Source organism: Mauremys mutica, chromosome 12 (genome assembly GCF_020497125.1).
Source record: "Mauremys mutica isolate MM-2020 ecotype Southern chromosome 12, ASM2049712v1, whole genome shotgun sequence".
Classification (NCBI taxonomy): domain Eukaryota; kingdom Metazoa; phylum Chordata; order Testudines; family Geoemydidae; genus Mauremys; species Mauremys mutica.
The window spans coordinates 80,860,949-80,878,582 of record NC_059083.1 but is presented as its reverse complement, the minus strand read 5'-3'; the positions used below and the strand labels follow the sequence as shown (position 1 = coordinate 80,878,582).

Here is a 17,634-nt window from a genome sequence, read left to right as displayed (position 1 = left end):
TTCCCCTGGTGCTGGCTGCGTGCTTCCTTGGATACCAGCATGTATTAGCCACATGTCAGTAAGGAAGAACGAGGCTTTATGTGACTCGCACTTCCCCTTAGAATTCCATGAAGGGCCTTTTACAGTTGTCAGAATCAAACTGTTCTTCTCACGACACAGCTCTGTTCTCAGCTCCCTTCCATTACTTTTGAAATCAAAGATAATTGCTTTTATCACGTTTCTTTCCTGAGGGTTAGCATGTCCAGCAAGTTCTTGCTCATCTATTTAAAGCAAACTCCATCCACCTGTTGCCACTTTTGCTCAGTAGCCATTAGCAAGGACATTCTTTCATTCCAGCTGAAAGCGTCAGGGGGATCAGACCCGTTCATGTTTTGATAAGAACGGCACTGGCTTCATCCATTTTTAAATAAAATTGTTGCTAACACTAAACATGATTTTTTTATATAGTATGCCCAGCATGACTTTGTAATCTATTCCAAAATTTTCTGACGACGCTAGAACTGGTTTTGGGTTGTTTTGTTTTGCAGCATGGGAATAGCCAGCAAGGTGCATATCTCAGTGTATGGGAAAGAAATATTATTGATGGCATCAGTAGTGTGGCTTGGTCTATAAGGCAATGAGATCCTTGCCCCAAAGACCCTTCAATCTAAAATAGTCATGAACACACCGAATAAAAACAGTCCAAGGTGTGTAGGAAAGGGAGAGAGAGAAACGGTGGGGGAAAGTAATATTGACTTGGGAGGAAATATAATTCTTAGTTCACTTTTGAAGACTGCAAACTTTGGACCAAAGCTGGGCAGTTCACAGCCCTGGAATTCCTTCTAGTCAGTGTAATGGAAGACCCCAAAAATTGGCTTTAAATATATTTTGAGATTTAAACATGTCGGCAACCAAAGGATAGTAGTGACAATTTGTCATTATACTTAGCTGACAAACGTGGCTCATTAGTACTTGAGTTGAGGGGTGGGGAAGACTTTTAGATTGTCTTTAAGAATGATGATCCAGAAAGTTTTATCTTTGGCAATGAATCATTTCTTATTGAAATGGAGCACTTAGTTTTATCACCATTGTTAGATAAAGAGCCAGGCGCTTGTTTACTGCAAAGCTTATTGTGTATGCGAAGTAAAGATCATACTCAACAAGATGGTTTTCATGGCAACACCGTTCCATTGCTTAATAAAGATAGATGGCAGGACTGAAAACAAAGACACAAAGTTTTAGAACATTCCAGGATAAATGCTGTCAGAACTTTAACTCTTTTGTTGATTGTCTCAAGGAGATGGGCTAGGTTTCAGGAGGTAGCCAAATCCGTTAGAATCATGTCCTTTCTGTATCAGCCGCGTGATTGTATGGTAATGAGAGAAATGCTCCCTTTGAATGAACTAACCATTGACGTGCAGATGTATCTTTCTAGCTGAATGACTTACACTGCAAGATTCTGGCACTTGTGTACCCTTTGGGCTTCCCCTCACGTATGCTCTTTGAGACACAAGTAACAAGGAAGCCCCAGAGAGCTAGTAAATATTAGCATTGGTGATTGGAGCCCAGCAGAGAGAGCTACCATACCTACTGCCTCACCACATTTCCCAGATCTTAAAAGATAGGCAGGAGAGTGATCAGTGGTTATACTAGTGGCAGGAGAAAATGGTAAGAATTGGACTGAGGACCTAGCCGGGAGCAAGTTTGTAGATTTGGATAACCATCCCAACTTTGAACTTTCCCTTTCACTGCTTATGAACGCATCAGAGAATATTAACTATAACATCTTGTTCTAACATGTAAGCCATACATTTTATGTAGTAACGGGAAACAGAGACGGTGCTGCAGAGAGGCGTCCTAGGAAAGTCCCGGACCTTTTCTTTTATTCCCTTTCTTACAGACAGGTTACTCATTACTACATGATTGACATCAAACAGGTTACTCATTACTACATGATTGATATACTTGTTTATTTCCTACTAATTGGTTAAGGCTGGCTTTCCTCAATGGGCCATTGTCTTGTGTCTTCCGTGTAACTAAGACTTGCATAACAGAGTGTACCTACTGTACCGTACTATGAGGGGAACAATACCAAGGTTCAATGCAGGGACAGCGTGGTTTGCCAACACTTGTACCCACATCTCCCCCTTTTTGTTTGTCTGTAAGAAAGGGAATAAAAGAAAAGGTCCGGGACTTTCCTAGGACGCCTCTCTGCAGCACCGTCTCTGTTTCCCGTTACTACATCTTTAATGTGCATCTCAATTTTATACACATTAGATGTGCAATAGTAAAGTTAATGCGGTGAAGCTTTTACCAACTGAGTGGGGGGAAACCTGGCTTCCTTTGAAGTAAATGTTTCCATTGTAATTAAAGTGATTCACAGGATTTTGCTAAATTTCTGAGGACATTGACAGTTGCACCTGGCACAAGTTCAGTGACCTTGGCATTTCGTAGTCCGCACTTTTCACAATATACTGCAGTGATTTAGGGCTTTGTAAAAGTGACTGTTAGGAATAGTTGATGGAAGAAGCAATGGATACTGTAGATATGTTAAACCACAGCCAAGAGCTGAGGCAGTGTGGCCTCCCTCCCCCTTTTAAATTTTATTTATTTGTTTGTTTATGGCCTAGATTTAGAAATGAAGTCTGCTTGGTCCTTGATGTCAAGGGCTCTCCAGTGATTGTCAAAACATAATATGAAAGACATCAGGAGAAGTGAAACCAGGAAGGCAGCAAAATCCCACATGGGACAAACTCTTTGTGGAGCTTTGCTGCCTTCTGCTCATTCCATGTTTGTTTATTTTAGTGGCCACATACCCAAAAAGGTAAAAAGCATTTATAATATTATGGTCAGAGGACTGCCTTGAAAGACCTTGTCCCACAGTGTGCAAGCAAATACACCGAGAATCTCTGCAAATTGCTTTATCTGAAAAACAATTAAGATACTCACGTCTAAGGAAAATCTGCGTATTCAGTGGAACTCTGCAAAAATAAACAAAATGAAAGCTAACTCTGTTTTCTGAAGGGGGATGGAAATTAGACTATTTAATGTAAGCAATCAGTTTTTTATTTTATCATAAAACTGTGAGAGAGGAAATAAGAAATGCTTTACTTTTCCTCCAACCTTTTATTCCATATTTTTTTCTGTAGCATTAGGCAGCAGCTCCCATAAGTAATGGGTACAGGCTGATACTGCTGAATTTCAGTGCAGGTTGATTGAGTTTCTAAGGTTGGTTGGTGATGGACTTACTCAATTTTTGGCTGATTAATTATCCCTATTATTGAATTGATCTTTGTTTAAGCATCTGAGAGTTGAGAATTGCTCCTCCAGTTCCCCTCTGAAGTTAAAATTTGATTCCCAGGCAAAGATGAGATTGACTGTTATCAGATCGTATTCAGATAAAAGCCCTTTCCCCAGATCATTCAGCCTGTCATCCAGGCAACACAAGCAGTTTAATCTTTACTGCTGTCACAGGACAGGAGATCAGGACGTCTCATCTAGGAACAGAAGCATTGCTGACTTTTTTTTAATGCAAAGATTTATCCTGCTAATTTTTCCAAACTTAATTGAGTCTCTGTGTAACATGCAGAATAACAGTGCCGTCAAATACCTTCTAATGATGTTTGATAGCTGCAATTTAAAATCTATAGGCCCTGGTATATGTGTAGACAGACATTATTCAGAATACTGCCTAAGCACTTATGTACCTGCCTTCCTCCCAGGGCTGGCTCCAGGCACCAGCGAAGGACGCAGGTGCCTGGGGCGGCCAATAGAAAGGGGCGGCACGTCCGGGTCTGCGGCGGCAGCACTTCGGCAGTGGGTCCTTCACTCCCTCTCTTCTTCGGCGGCAGCTCAATCGTTTTTTTTGCCGCTTGGGCGGCAAAAAAGCTGGAGCCAGCCCTGCTTCCTCCTGTTCACGTTCTCACCCAATAATAATACATAACATTTATATAGCACGTGCATCTCCGAAGCACTGGCAGACCTTAATGAATTTTCACAACACTAGGAGAGGGTAGGCAAAAGTTTTATCCCCATTTTATGCATGGGGAAGCTGAGGCACATGGAGAGACAATTTACCCAAGGTAACATAGGGTGTCAGAACAGGGGGTAGGGCCAGATAACTTCCTATTTCAGCCTGTCATTCATAGCTAAGAGCACCAGCCAAAATACACATCTCTGTGCATCTCACATTTAATAAAGAGAATTAAGTGTGAAATTGTTCTTGGAAATCTCTCTCTCTCTCCCATGTGGACCGAAATTTGGTATTCTGAATTCTGCTCTGATGTGAGTTCTTTCTACTTGCTTTGAAAATTAAGTTAAAGGGACAGACAAGTAGCTTAGGATCAATATTTGCCCTACCAAAAAACCTGACCAAGGAATGCTTTTGAATTCCAGCTATACTAATATAACTTCACTATTTTATTGTTGAGTATTGTCTGGAATGTAAGTGTATATTTATATGGAACCTTCACTGAAGAAGTTATGTTCTCTTGTGTTCCCTCTGCGGCAGCAGTTAAACACGATTTCTAGAGATGTATATTTTTCCTCTCATTCCAAACCAACCCAAGATTTTTCTAAAAGTTAATTTCAAGCAGCTTGAGAAATACTGAGTTACAACAAGGGAAGACAGACTCCTTCTGAATCCTGCACTGGACATTGTGGATCCCTTCCCACATGTTTGTGTGGATGATCTGAAGATGGCTGGTAACAGGCAAATGATAAATTCACCTGCATCATTTAGTTTTGTCTCCAGACTTTTCGAGTCTGAACGAGTGTTACAGAAGTGTGATTGGGGTGGATGAGGGGAATCTGTGATGATAGTTTGCCCAATTTGGGATGCTAATTTTGCCAGGATGATTTTCTTCATGCTAAAGGATATATGTATAATCTTTGAGAGGTATTGAGACTGATCATGCAAAGTTGAAAAAGTAATGTAGTTCCTAAACTCAAGGAGTGAGAGAGAGCTTAGCGGTTTTTGTTTATGTTAAAATGACAGATTGTGAACCATGTAGGAATTACTCATTTTATTATAGAAAAACATACTGAAGAGTAATCTGAAGACACTTGAATGGTAGCAGGATGGGGTGGGTTATTGCTGGCTTCTGTTCTGCTTTTGGTTGTCTATTATGTTGGGTTTTTTTTCTGGATCTGTGACTCCTCTCTGGTTTTGGGTAGTGTTTTTTTATTTTGAGACTAGGCTCAATGGGATTGATATTGTCTTGAGTTATTTTATAGCACCCTAGATTTTCACAGAATACCTAGAAGGATATTTTCCCTGCCGCAAAGAGTTTACAATCTAAGGCCCTAAACCTGCAAATGCTTAATTTTAAGCAGATGAGTAGTCTCACTGAAGTCAAGGCTTAAAGTTAAACATGTTTGTGTTGGTAGGATCAGGGTCTAAATTTTAGGTGTGACATACAGGAGAGGATAAGAGGAGGGTTTTCAAAGGTTCCAGTAACCAATGACACGCTTGCTTAGATTAAGCATGTGCACTTCTTGGTGGGCCTATCAAGATTTTTTGCTAAGTATAAAAATAAAGAATAAGATTATGAAAATTATTAATATTCTTAACATACAGAAAAAGTTAAGGTAAAAGAATTCTCTCATTAGCGCATATAAATAAATACCTAGATAGCAGCATCGTGAAATTTTGCTAAATATTTTAGATGAGTCAAACACTGCAATCCAACTAAATGATTATCATTATTTCAATGGAAAATTAACATTGAATATTGCAGGCGTGGCCAAAGTGCAAGCAGCATGTGGCTCTTCGAAGGGTCAGCTGCAGCTTGCGGAGCAAGGGGCTTCATCCCATGGGGGAATGGGTGGCTTCACCCCACAGTGGGGCGAGACAGTGCTCGCGGCTTCAGCCCCATGTGGGGAGGGGGGCAGAGGCTAGGGTATCACCCTGCAGCGGGGTGAGCCAGCGATTGTGGCTTCAGTCCCGCAGGAGGAGGGGATCCGCTGCTTGATGCTTCAGCCCCATAGGAGGAGGCGAGCTGGTGCTGGGGGCTTCAGCCCTGTAGGTGACACCTAGGTTCCTGCTTCAGCAGCACATGCTCATTATAACAGGAAATCGTGTCACTGTAGTGCTGTGCACACCTCATGTGCTCTGATCTCCATGCGTGCTGCACACTACAGGCCGTGTTTACTGTCCATACGTCGCATTTGAATAGTTTTATATTTGTTAGCCTTACATTAATTTTGTGGATGACAATGACATGTAAGAAATGCAAGTATGAAGAAGAAAACCAAAATTTTCAGCCAGAATGGAAGGAAGATTTTGCATTCACAAGCAAACTGGCAAACCCCTGTGCCTAATCTGCAATGCATTGCTCTCTCACTACAAAGTGAACAACTTGAAACATCACTACAAAACAAATCACAAATTTTTTTGTTTAAGTACCTTCCTGGATCAGAATTAAGGAAAAACAAGCTACCCACATTAAAATTATGCCTCAGCAGTCAACAGACACTACTTTCTGCGTTCAGTAAGGAAGCTAACCCAACAGCTGAAGCTAGTTTTGTTATGGCATGGAATATTGCTTGTGCTAAATGTCAATATTGTGATGGAGAATTTGTTAAGAAGAATATTGCAGAAATTGGTTGCAATTTTAGATCCAAGCAACACCAAATTTCAACGACTAATACAGCAAATTCCAATTTTGTGCCACGTTGTGGAGAGGCAGCGCTCCCAGTTCAGTGCCGATGTTGCAAGCAAGATGCAAAATGATCTAAAGAATTCTCTAGCATTCAACCTAGCTATCGATGAATCCACAGATATTCAAGATAAACCACAATTAGCGATATTTGTTCGTTATGTTTCTGCAGATGTAATTGTGAAAGAAGAAATGTTGGACTTAGTGGTGCTAAAAGAAACGACCTGTGATGTTGACATAAAGAACACACTTGACAAAGCATTGACAAATGCCTATGTACCACTGGATAAACTAGTCAGTGTTGCAATGGATGGAGCACCTGCAGTGGTGGGGGGGAAAAAGTAGGCCTTATCAGACTCTTAAAAAGTGATCCCAAATTTCCAGAGTTTCTCCCTGCTCATTGCATCATCCATCATGACCATCTCACAGGCAGATGCTTCAAGTATGAAAATGTTATGAAAATAGTCCTAGAAATTGTCAGTTTAATCCATTCAAATGAGAAGACTCATTGAGAGTACAAAAATTTCATTGAATTGATGGATCTTGAAGACAAACCTAACGTCTCTTTCTACTGTATTGTTAGGTAGTTATCAACCACAAATGTCTTAAATAGGTTTGTGGAGCCTATCAGTGCTTTCCTTGAAGAAAAGGAAAAGTCCTGTCTACAACTGAAAGATGAGCAATGGATGAGAATCCCTGGTGTTGCAGTTTCTCCGAGTCTCCCAAGACAGGAGAAGTGTCGGCAATAGATCACTGTTTGGAAGGTTACAATGCTAGGAGTTGTTCAGTGTTCTTTTTTCTCCTTTCAAAAATAAAATAAAATTGAAATTTTGGTTCCTCAGCATTTTTAATGTGACACTGTGATGTAGACTCCGTGTGTGTATTGCTGACAAGATCTTCCTGTTCATTGAGGTGGGACTGAACTTCATATCCCAAATCTGGAGGACTGGAGGATGTGAATGTTAACCAAGTGGATTTATGCCACCAACCCACATAGGCCAGAGAACAGCCTGCAGCTGCAGTGGTAATAGCTGCTGTTTGATCATCTCCCTTCATATTACATTAGCAATGCCCCTGATCCTTTAGTGAAAAGGACTTTGTTCTCATCAAAGAATATTAAACATCATGGACAGAAGATTTTTATACTGAATATTTTACTTTGAAAGCAAGTAGCAAGTAGTTACAGCCAGGAGGATTCAAGTGGTTGTGCATTGAACCTTGAGATAATCTGTACCCTAAACGTCTGGATTTGGCTTAAGTGGAACAGGCAGGATGACTTCTGAAAGACCACAGAGCTCAAATGCAGCCAAAGTGGCGGTAAAAGTCATTGCCTCAGCTTGTGGTGTGGTTTTCTGTGTTACTCAGGGCTCCAAAATGCATGCTTTCAGCAGCAGTTTTATGATGGTTTTATTGGCTAGAAGGAGCTTCTCAAGGTGACTGTGTCTGAAAATCTTGAGAGGGAGAAGTTTTTCGGTTGAAAACTATTTAAAAATCTCTCCCTGCTCTGCAACTCTGATAGTGATGAAGAGAATGTCTCTTTCACAATCAAGTCCTTGTGCGATACATGTATTAAAATTTTACACAGTAATGCAGATCTTGATGGCCCAGTGGGTACCATTATTGCTTTCCAGGAATGCTGACCTGTTCATCAGAAAGCCTTTTGCTTAGAGAAACCCCTTCTGTTGGAATAAGAAGCCACCTAGTGAGTTTAAATATTTACCTGACGTATTTTTCAGATAGTTTGTTATGGTGGCACCTGAAGGCTATAGCAATGGATACATAAGAAATATATATCAGAGGGGTAGCCGTGTTAGTCTGGTTCTGTAGAAGCAGCAAAGAATCCTGTGGCACCTTATAGACTAACAGACGTTTTGCAGCATGAGCTTTCGTGGGTGAATACCCACTTCTTCGGATGCAAGTAGTGGAAATTCCCAGGGGCAGGTAAATATAAGCAAGCAAGAAGCAAGCTAGAGATAACGAGGTTAGATCAATCAGGGAGGATGAGGCCCTGTTCTAGCAGTTGAGGTGTGAAAACCAAGGGAGGAGAAACTGGTTCTGTAATTGGCAAGCCATTCACAGTCTTTGTTTAATCCTGAGCTGATGGTGTCAAATTTGCAGATGAACTGGAGCTCAGCAGTTTCTCTTTGAAGTCTGGTCCATCCTCCCCCACAATATTCAGTGACATGGCAAGTTTGTTAGCAAATTCCCTTAGTGCTGTAGAAGGCATAGCTGCTGTTACAGGAGTTCAGAATCTCAGGCATTTAAATCCTCCATTAATTCATATATTCAGGTGATGGAAAGGTGAAAAGCAGCAAACTGGAGTAGGGAACAAAATATGAGGTAAACTGATATGTGGAAAAAGTTCCTACTGAAACAAGGAAATCAAGGAGGTGAATGTGGAGGAACAAAGCAACTTCTCTTAATAAAATTAAAGCAACAGTATAGTGACACCTGTGGCCTTGGGTATGACCTAAATGCATGCATGCATGCATGCATATATATATTTAAATAGTAACATACTTAATAAAAATGTCTTTTTTGTAGGATTCCTGGCAGACTGAATGACAGGAGAACTCCTCTGGGAGAACTGAACTGGATCTTTACAGCAATCACAGACACCATTGCATGGAATGTCCTGCCACGAGGTAGGACTGTCTGGCAGTTAACAGTGCATGTTTTCACCAGGAACAAGTGCTGCCTGCTCAGAGTAGAGGGGTAGGGAAATTAGATAAGGGGATTAATAAAACAAGGAAGAAAGAGAGTCTGATAACAAAAGAGGTGGAGAAAACATGAGCAGAGGTGAGACACCAGAAGAAAGAGTCCATGCCTGGGAAAGGGAAAAACAACAGAAAGGCAGAAAGTATTCATTTTCTAAGTGGAGAGAGGGAAGAGTGGGTGTAGAGCTGGGTGAATAATTGATTTTCATTTGCTGGCCATTCTGAAAAGTTGGGGAATAAATTCAGTCCTGGTCAAACTGAATTAGAAAATGCCAATAAAATAAAATAAAATAAGGCGAATTAAAAAAGTCAGTGTTGGTTCAAAGAAAATGTATAGTACAACCTGAATGTTTTGTTTCTGGGCATTTGTAAAGGGCTAGCTTCACTTTAACTTAGGTCTCACACTTCCCAGGCAAGGGCCCTAACCACCAAGGTATAGGGTATTCTGAGGTGGGTGTCTCTGCATCTCTCTTGTTGAAACTATTGTGCTTTGCATAAAATACTTGGAATGGTCATTGGGCCAAAGAAAGAGCATGAGATTGACTCTGTAGCCTCGTGGTTCGGGCACGCTCCTGGAATGAGGAGACCAGGCTTCAAATCCCTGCTCCAGTGAATATTTATACAAAGTGGATTAGCTTCAACAGGAGAAATTGAGAGAGACGTGGTGGTGGTGGCTAGCGCACTCAATTGGGGTAGGGCCTGAGTTCATGTCCTTGCCCCAGAGCAGGAATTCAAACCTGGGTCTTCCAGATCCACTGGGCCAAAAGTTATAAGGTGGGCTCTCCCACCATCACCTCCCATTCCTTTGTTTTGTGAATCTAGCCTGATTTTTTTTTTTTCTGGCTGAAACTATTCAGCGAATTCATTTCAAATTCACAAATAGTTTTGGTCGACCAAAACTGCATTTTTCAGTGAAGAAACTAGTCAAAAAACTTTGTCCCACTCTAAGTGTGACTTCTCAGTAGAGATGTTGTTGTCACGCTTGTCAGGCAAACTCAGTGCCCATTAATCCTTCTGCGGGTGTAAAGTGACAGCAAAACTATTTCTGGAGGTCTTGGGTTTTTGCTTTTCTGTGTATTTTTTTGTTGGAGGAAAATATTCATTGATCAGCTCTCGTGTGTGTCTGTGTCTGCTGGTACAAAATGCTTCTTACAGATCACTGAAGGTACCTGTGTCACACGCACATTATCTCTCTGCAGATCTCTTCCAGAAGCTCTTCAGGCAGGATCTGCTGGTGGCTAGTTTATTTCGTAACTTCCTGTTGGCAGAAAGGATTATGAGGTCTTACAACTGTACCCCTGTCAGCAGCCCACGTCTACCTCCAACCTATATGCATGCAATGTGGTAAGTCACTGCTAGCAGGGTACCTCTTGCTTTAAAGGCTTTGTACAGATGCCTTGGGGAGATTTCAACAGCCGCTGTCATACAAGGTTGTTATCACCTGAATCTGCGCAGCACTTTCCTGATTAAATTGATGGATCAGAAATAGAAGCGCATGTGGCAACTTAATACCTATCTCCAAATGTATTGCTTCCCTGTGTGTATGATACCCCATTAATATAATTCTGATATAATTCCCTGATACAAAAGCTCCACTTCAGCTAAGTAACATTTCAGCCCAAATAGAGAAACAATGGAGCATTGCCAGCTTTCTGTTTTGCTGGCATAAAGCTGTGAGTGTAAGGGAGAGAACTGGGATAGTTGGGGCTAAGGGAAGAATTCTTGTAACTTTCACAATAGAAAGTAAAAGGAGGTGGGGTTTGTTACAGAGTTCATTTCCTGGCACTCTGCTTCTTTTTAGATGATTAATGGAAATGCAAATGACTCGCATTATGGAAAGCCTTTTAAATGCATTCCTGACTAATAAACAAATGCTGAGTGAATACAAAAGCCCTCCTTATAATTCTTCGTCCTGTCTAATTAAGGCTAGAATTGTACAAAACTTGGCTAAGTGTAACCTGATGGGGCCAAGCTAACAATTTCTGCAAGAGAAAATGATGCCTCTGTAATCTCCGAAAAGTTAATAAAGTAATTGCTAAATGTAATTGAATAGGCTTAATTTACTTGGATATTCAGAAAGCTTTTGATAAACTCCCTCCATCAGACTACAGGGGAAAACAAAGTTTGAGTAGGGTGAAAAGTCATGTCATGGAAAAACTGGTTGAGGTGACAGAAGTCATATTACATGGAGAGAAGTTCATAGTTCAGTATTGGGATCATTGTTAAATACATTCATTAATCATTTGGAGGAAGAAGTAGACGGTGATTAGAAGTTTACTGATGACAAAAAACTGCGTTAATTAATAAAAAACCATGGAGGGACTATGAAAAATGCACATTGGCACCTATAGCCAAAGCTGCTCATATGTGCTTTTAAATTGGAGGAACTTTTGAGGAAAAAGATTTGTCATTGTACATAGCACAATGAAGTTGGCTTGTCACTGTGGTGTAAAAGCAAACAGGTTGTTTGTATGCACAAAAGGGACAGAACATGTAGTATACCAAAAAATGAGTGAGCGCTCATCTGTATGACTGTATCCAATAGTTGCCTCACCTGAAAGGTATGCCAGAGCCTGGAAACCTCCCGAGAAAGACAATGCAGATATGGTTATAGGTTGTGCAGGATTTTTATATGGGCAGAGATATACAAACAAATCTTTCTAGATACTTACCCTGATAATGAGCATGGTATATCTGAGCTCCTTCTGGTTTCTTGCTGGAGTCCTTCTATGAGGCAATGTGGCCTAGTGGATAGAGCGCTGGACTGGAACTCAGGAGATGTACGTTCTATTTCCTGCTCTTCCTGATACTGGATGACCATGGGCAAGTCACACCTTCTGTGCCTCAGTTTCCCCAGCTGTAAAATGGGGATAATGGTATTGACCTTTGTAAAGTGCTTTGAGATCTGTGGATGAAAGTGCTAAAATAAGAGCTATTATTATTGTTTTCATTTTTACTTAGTATTTAGCAAAAGCAGAGCTTCCTTAGGAAAACATTCATCATGTCTGCTTTTACTGACTCCCAGATGGTAGCCCAGAAAGGGAGAAATGAACAGACAGCTCCTTGATGCATATTTTCAGTGCTCTTCCAAAAAGGTAGTATTTAAAATAAAATTCAGGTTGGGGAGACTCTTTATTATTTGTCAGAGGAGGCCCAGCAACATAACAGTTTGAGAAACTCTAGTTTAATGTCTAGTTAAAGATTTTATAAAAAATAATCCTGTGCCCATGTATAGCACCTTTTATCCTCAACTCTCTTAACACATCACAGACTTTAAGCCTTGCAGCCCACCTGTAAACTTGGGAAGGTCCCGAGGCTCAGCAGAAGTGACTGACTTAGTCACACAGCATGTCAGCTGCAGGGCATGGGGGAAGAGAACATGGTCCTGACTCCCTGTCACGTGCTGTAACTCACTAGATAGTCAGGTCTCCCTAGGCCTCACACAGAGCTGTATTCTTAAGCCTTTCATCTGTTTTTCTTTTTTTATTAAAGCAGATCATTGCAGCTGTTGGGAATTTAACCCAGAAAATGTGGTGGAGGAAAGAACCAGAACTTACATTGCTGGGTGCTAGAGACCTATTGGATGACAGAAAGCAAATGTGCACTGCTGAGTACACTGGTTGTCATTCTGCTGTGAGCTTCTCACAGATTTTTGCACCTGGCAGATCAGAATTTGAATGCTTATGAATGTGGGTACTGGCTGTGCTGTCATCCATAGCGATTTGATCTGCAGGAGGCCAACAAGAAACCCCTAGGATCTGCTATAATATGTAAATGGATGATGAGCTCAAGACACTTAGTCCTACAACACAAAGGTTTTCTGCTTCCCCCTACCCTCAGTTCTAGTTACTTTGCTTGTTATGTTGGTTGTCACAGGTGTGTTGTGATGGGGCCTTTCTGCTATTCCCCCACATCCATGCTGAGGCAAGCAGGTATTGTGTGTCTCTACCCCCTTACATTTGATTTCATAGTTTAAAGCCTTCATGCTATTGTGCTGAAGTAGTTCAGATCCTTCCTCCACTCCTCTTCCTCGAGATGCTGATCTCCCCACCTAATCTGCATCCTTCCACACCCAGAAATTATGGGTGATTGGCCCAGTCCCTCCTTGCCATAGACACCACTTGTGCTGCATTTTGTTATATGCCCAGTCACTGGATAAAGATGGAATCCATGCCAAACTCTGTTCATCCCTCTACTTAGCTGGCTGCAGAAGCAAGAGTTTTACCATATGCCTTCACTGTTTAGAAAACTGTCTGTTAAAACTTACATTGTTATAATACAGCCAGCTGTACTGAAGTGCATTATAATTTATCTTGCCGTTCAGATGTGAAGAAACATGATGAAACAAACTCATTGGGGAAGTATGAAATAGCAATTGTATGTAAAACACAATCAAATTTTCTTGTGTTTGTTAGTGCATAGGGAGATACAGGATACACAAGCAAGCTGTAAAAAGGAGTCTGCTTTGGAACTGCATGAGTAATATTGAGTCAAATACTTTCTTCCCTTTCTCCACACCCTCTCTTCTCCTGGTGTACTCTTTGAGATCATTAGGATGTTCTCTGTGTCTGTCTTCCATTCAGAAACAATAAATAATTTTAGTGATTCACTGATTATAGTAAAATATACTGAATGGATTCTGAACTTTGCACATGCTGTTTGCTCCTCCTCCCTTTCTGGGAAACACTGGTCAATTGTACAGTAACGATGCCCTGCACCACACCTTGCAACTCTGCTTCTGTTACTGGAAACATCCTCACTGTCAGTGTAAGAGTGGAAAGAATAGAAAGCATCTCCTACTTCTTGTAATTCCATCAGGTTCCTCGTTTTAACACAACTGGGCTACAAAAACCAGAGTTCGGTGTTCAAGTTTCCCCTTTTTCTCCTTCCAATTAGTGTTATAGAGCTGGGTCTGGCACCTTGTTGTTTCTGCTGCAGTTACATCAGTGATAGAAAACCACAAAGCAGTTGATAGAATATCATGACGGTGTCCTGCTCGGCTACAAGGGTACCACAGGACTGTGCATATGCTGTGAAATGTTTGTCCACTTGACTTGAGCATCACTTGATCTCATGAATAATTATGGCTGTCCCTTTTTAGAAGTTAAACGTAGACCATTTTGCTCTGTATTTTAGTGTATATCTTTGTGCTTCTGCCTGATGGTTTTCTCTAGACCATGCTCACTTTTCACATCATATGAGGATCCTAAATAGATTAACCCTTTTCTGAAAACAGTCACCAGGCTGCCAATGGCATTAGAAGTGTCTACAGATAAGAGTGTTTCTCTCTTCTGTCTTAGTCATCTGGAAGTAAATTCTCTGTGACCAGTTAAATCAGCTCTCTTAATTTATTCTGTAGACCAATGCTCTCTAACGTCTAAATCACTTCTTCTAGCCAGAAGATTGGGCTATAGGGCAAGCCTTGTTTTCTGAGGCCAGTTTTCATCCACTGATCAGCCAGTATTAGGATGCACCCAATAGGGCACTGAACTTGATAGTCAAGAAACCTGGCTTCTGCCCCCATTTCTGCCACTGACTACTGTTTGGCCCTAAATGTGTGACTTAACTTCTCTGTGCCTCTATTACATCTCTACCCTGATATAACGCCACCCGATACAACACAGTAAAGCAGCGCTCCGGCGGATCAAATCAAGTTCGATATAATGCGATTTCACCTATAACGCGGTAAGATTTTTTGGCTCCCGAGGACAGCGTTATATTGTGGTAGAGGTGTATCACTCCAAGCCTGTCTCTCTCATCTACTTAAACTGTAAGTTCTTCAGGGCAGGGACTTTCTCTTACTGTTTGTACAATGTCAAGTGCAATGGGACACAGATCTTAGGTGAGTCCTGTGGGCACTACTGTGGTACAAGTAGTAGTAATATTCATTGAGGGACTGTCCAATTCAAAGCCTAGATGTATTTGTCTGTGGTGTATGAAGGGGGAAGAAACATTTTTGTCCTGCCTGCACGTGGGTCTCCATGGCCATGGATTGTAGTTTATACACTGTGATCCTCAGTAGAAAATTGTAATGATGGTAACTAAGTAAATTGACAGACTTTTCCTAATGTGTAATGTAGGCCATGTATTAAAAACAAGGCACCTTTATTATGCTGTGGCAGAGATGTGTTTATAATAATAATAGAAATATTGCTACAGTAAATATACCAAGCATGAAATTCTAGCTGAAAAGAAAACCATAATGTAACATCCCAATAACAGGTGAGGAGGGAGATTCTTGAGTCTTTGGACATTGTGGGAAGTATTGCAAAAAAGGTGCAAGTCTGCAGTTTTCTTCACTGGTGGATTTAAAAAGGACTTTTCTTTTAGAAACACAGAAAAGTCTTAACATCTCAGCAAGAGCAAAATGACTGAAGGATTTAGGGGGGCATTTGGCTACTCTGTGTTAGCCTTTTATAGGCTTGGGTGAGTTCGTGTTTCAATCAGAAACATGAGGTTTTTGGTCTCCACCTCATCGTTAGAGTCTCTAGTACCTATCAGAAAGGCACCCTCCTAGTTTGATCAGGAAAGGTCCAGAGTTGCTATAGTAGGGCATGGGTTGAGGTCAGGATTGAGATTCATTGACTGACAAGAGGAAGGTTGCCCATTGCTGCCTCTAACTAGCACTATCAGACCCCCATTTTCATGAGCACTGAAATACTTACCAAAGATTTTATAGCTCTAAATGTTTGTAAAAATACATATTTCTGAGTGCTTCCCTCTTGCCTTCCCTAGAGCAGGCTCCGTGAGTCTGTGGTATCACTGTGGAGCTGCTGGCTTCAGACTGATATTTGAAAATTCAGTCAAATAGGATATGCTGCTGAGTTGTAGAAGCAAAAAAACCAAACATGGGACTAACGTGTTCAATGTAGTTGGTACAGACTGAAATGTTTCAGTGTCAGAAATGTACAATTCAATCAAGTATATTTGTGTTAGTCCCCAGAGCACAGATGGCTGAAACTCAGATGCCTTTAGCAGCTCCCCAGAAAATCATCAGCTTCGTTTCCAAAATGAAGGAGCCCAGTACTTTTTTTTTTTTCCTGTGGTGGAATGCAGTCTAATACCAGCTGTTTCCACACAGAGAGAACAGAAGCATAACAGACATCAGTAATTCTTTACCAAAAATGAGATGTGCGGATTAAAAGCATCAGGCACACTGACTCAGCCCAGAAAATTAAAGTTAAATGTAATAAGTTCTGCCTTCATGATCTGCAAACTACTACAGTACATGTAGGTGAAGAAATACTGAGGTGGGTCTCTGTAACTGTGTTTTATTTATGTTGATAAAGTATTACTGTGGGCTTCCACCATGGAACATTTTATCATCTCACATAATAAAATGGTCTTTAAGCAAAGCTAGATGCTCTGTGCTTTCCATTCCCCGCTTAACAGTCCAAAACTTTGGAGCACCTCAGAAAACACAAACTAAAGGCAGTTGGAAGAGATCGGGATAAATTATTTAAAAGGTTATAATACATTTCTAAACAAAATTGAAGTTAAAATACATGAGCACTTCCCTCAAGGGAGGGGAGAGTTAATGACAGAATCCAGGGAGTCCTTTCTTGTTTATTTTTTGATGTAGAATCATGCTGTTTTCCTCAAAGAGAAGACTAAGGGGGGATATAATAGAGGTATATAAAATCATGAGTGATGTGGAGAAAGTGAATAAGGAAAAGTTATTTACTTGTTCCAATCATATAAGAACTAGAGGCCACCAGATGAAATTAATAGGCAGCAGATTTAAAACAAATAAAAGGAAGTTCTTCTTCACACAGTGCACAGTCAACCTGTGGAGCTCCTTAGCTGAGGAGATTATGAAGGCTAGGACTATAACAGGGTTTAAAAGAGAACTAGATAAATTCATGGAGGTTAAGTCCATTAATGGCTATTAGCCAGATGGATAAGGAATGGTGTCCCTAGCCTCTGTTTGTCAGAGGGTGGAGATGGATGGCAGGAGAGAGATCACTCGATCATTACCTGTTAGATTCACTCCCTCTGGGGCACCTGGCATTGGCCACTGTTGGTAGACAGGATACTGGCCATTCTTATGTTAATTTCTGCATTGCTTCAAAGTAATAGCTTCATTTTGTATTTCCAGTGAGGGTGCCTTGTGGGATTGATGGATGGATCAGTAAAGATGGAGGTGTTGTGTGTGGCTGGGTTGCTTTCCTTGTAGACTCCTTCCCTAGGCATGCCCCACTCCATTGCCAGTTTCATAAATACAAATGCTCTTTCCTGTTGGGCATAGTTATCAACTGAGTGAACTGAGCGGAATGTCA

At 41.0% G+C, this 17,634-nt stretch overlaps 1 protein-coding gene and 1 long non-coding RNA gene across 8 annotated transcripts in view; both read left to right on the top strand.

The window, feature by feature from the left end:
* Positions 1–17,634, top strand: part of RPTOR (regulatory associated protein of MTOR complex 1) — a 284,447-nt gene that overhangs the window by 152,442 nt on the left and 114,371 nt on the right. For all 7 annotated transcript variants that reach the window (XM_044983138.1, XM_044983137.1, XM_044983135.1 and 4 more), the window contains 2 exons: positions 9,183–9,283; positions 10,555–10,699. In XM_044983138.1, coding sequence (XP_044839073.1) covers positions 9,183–9,283; positions 10,555–10,699 — 246 coding nt within the window. The remainder of the gene's footprint in view (positions 1–9,182; positions 9,284–10,554; positions 10,700–17,634) is intronic.
* LOC123345989 lies at positions 1,809–2,057 on the top strand. Its single transcript, XR_006572896.1, has 2 exons — positions 1,809–1,883; positions 1,917–2,057. It is a non-coding gene; the product is annotated as an uncharacterized LOC123345989 (long non-coding RNA).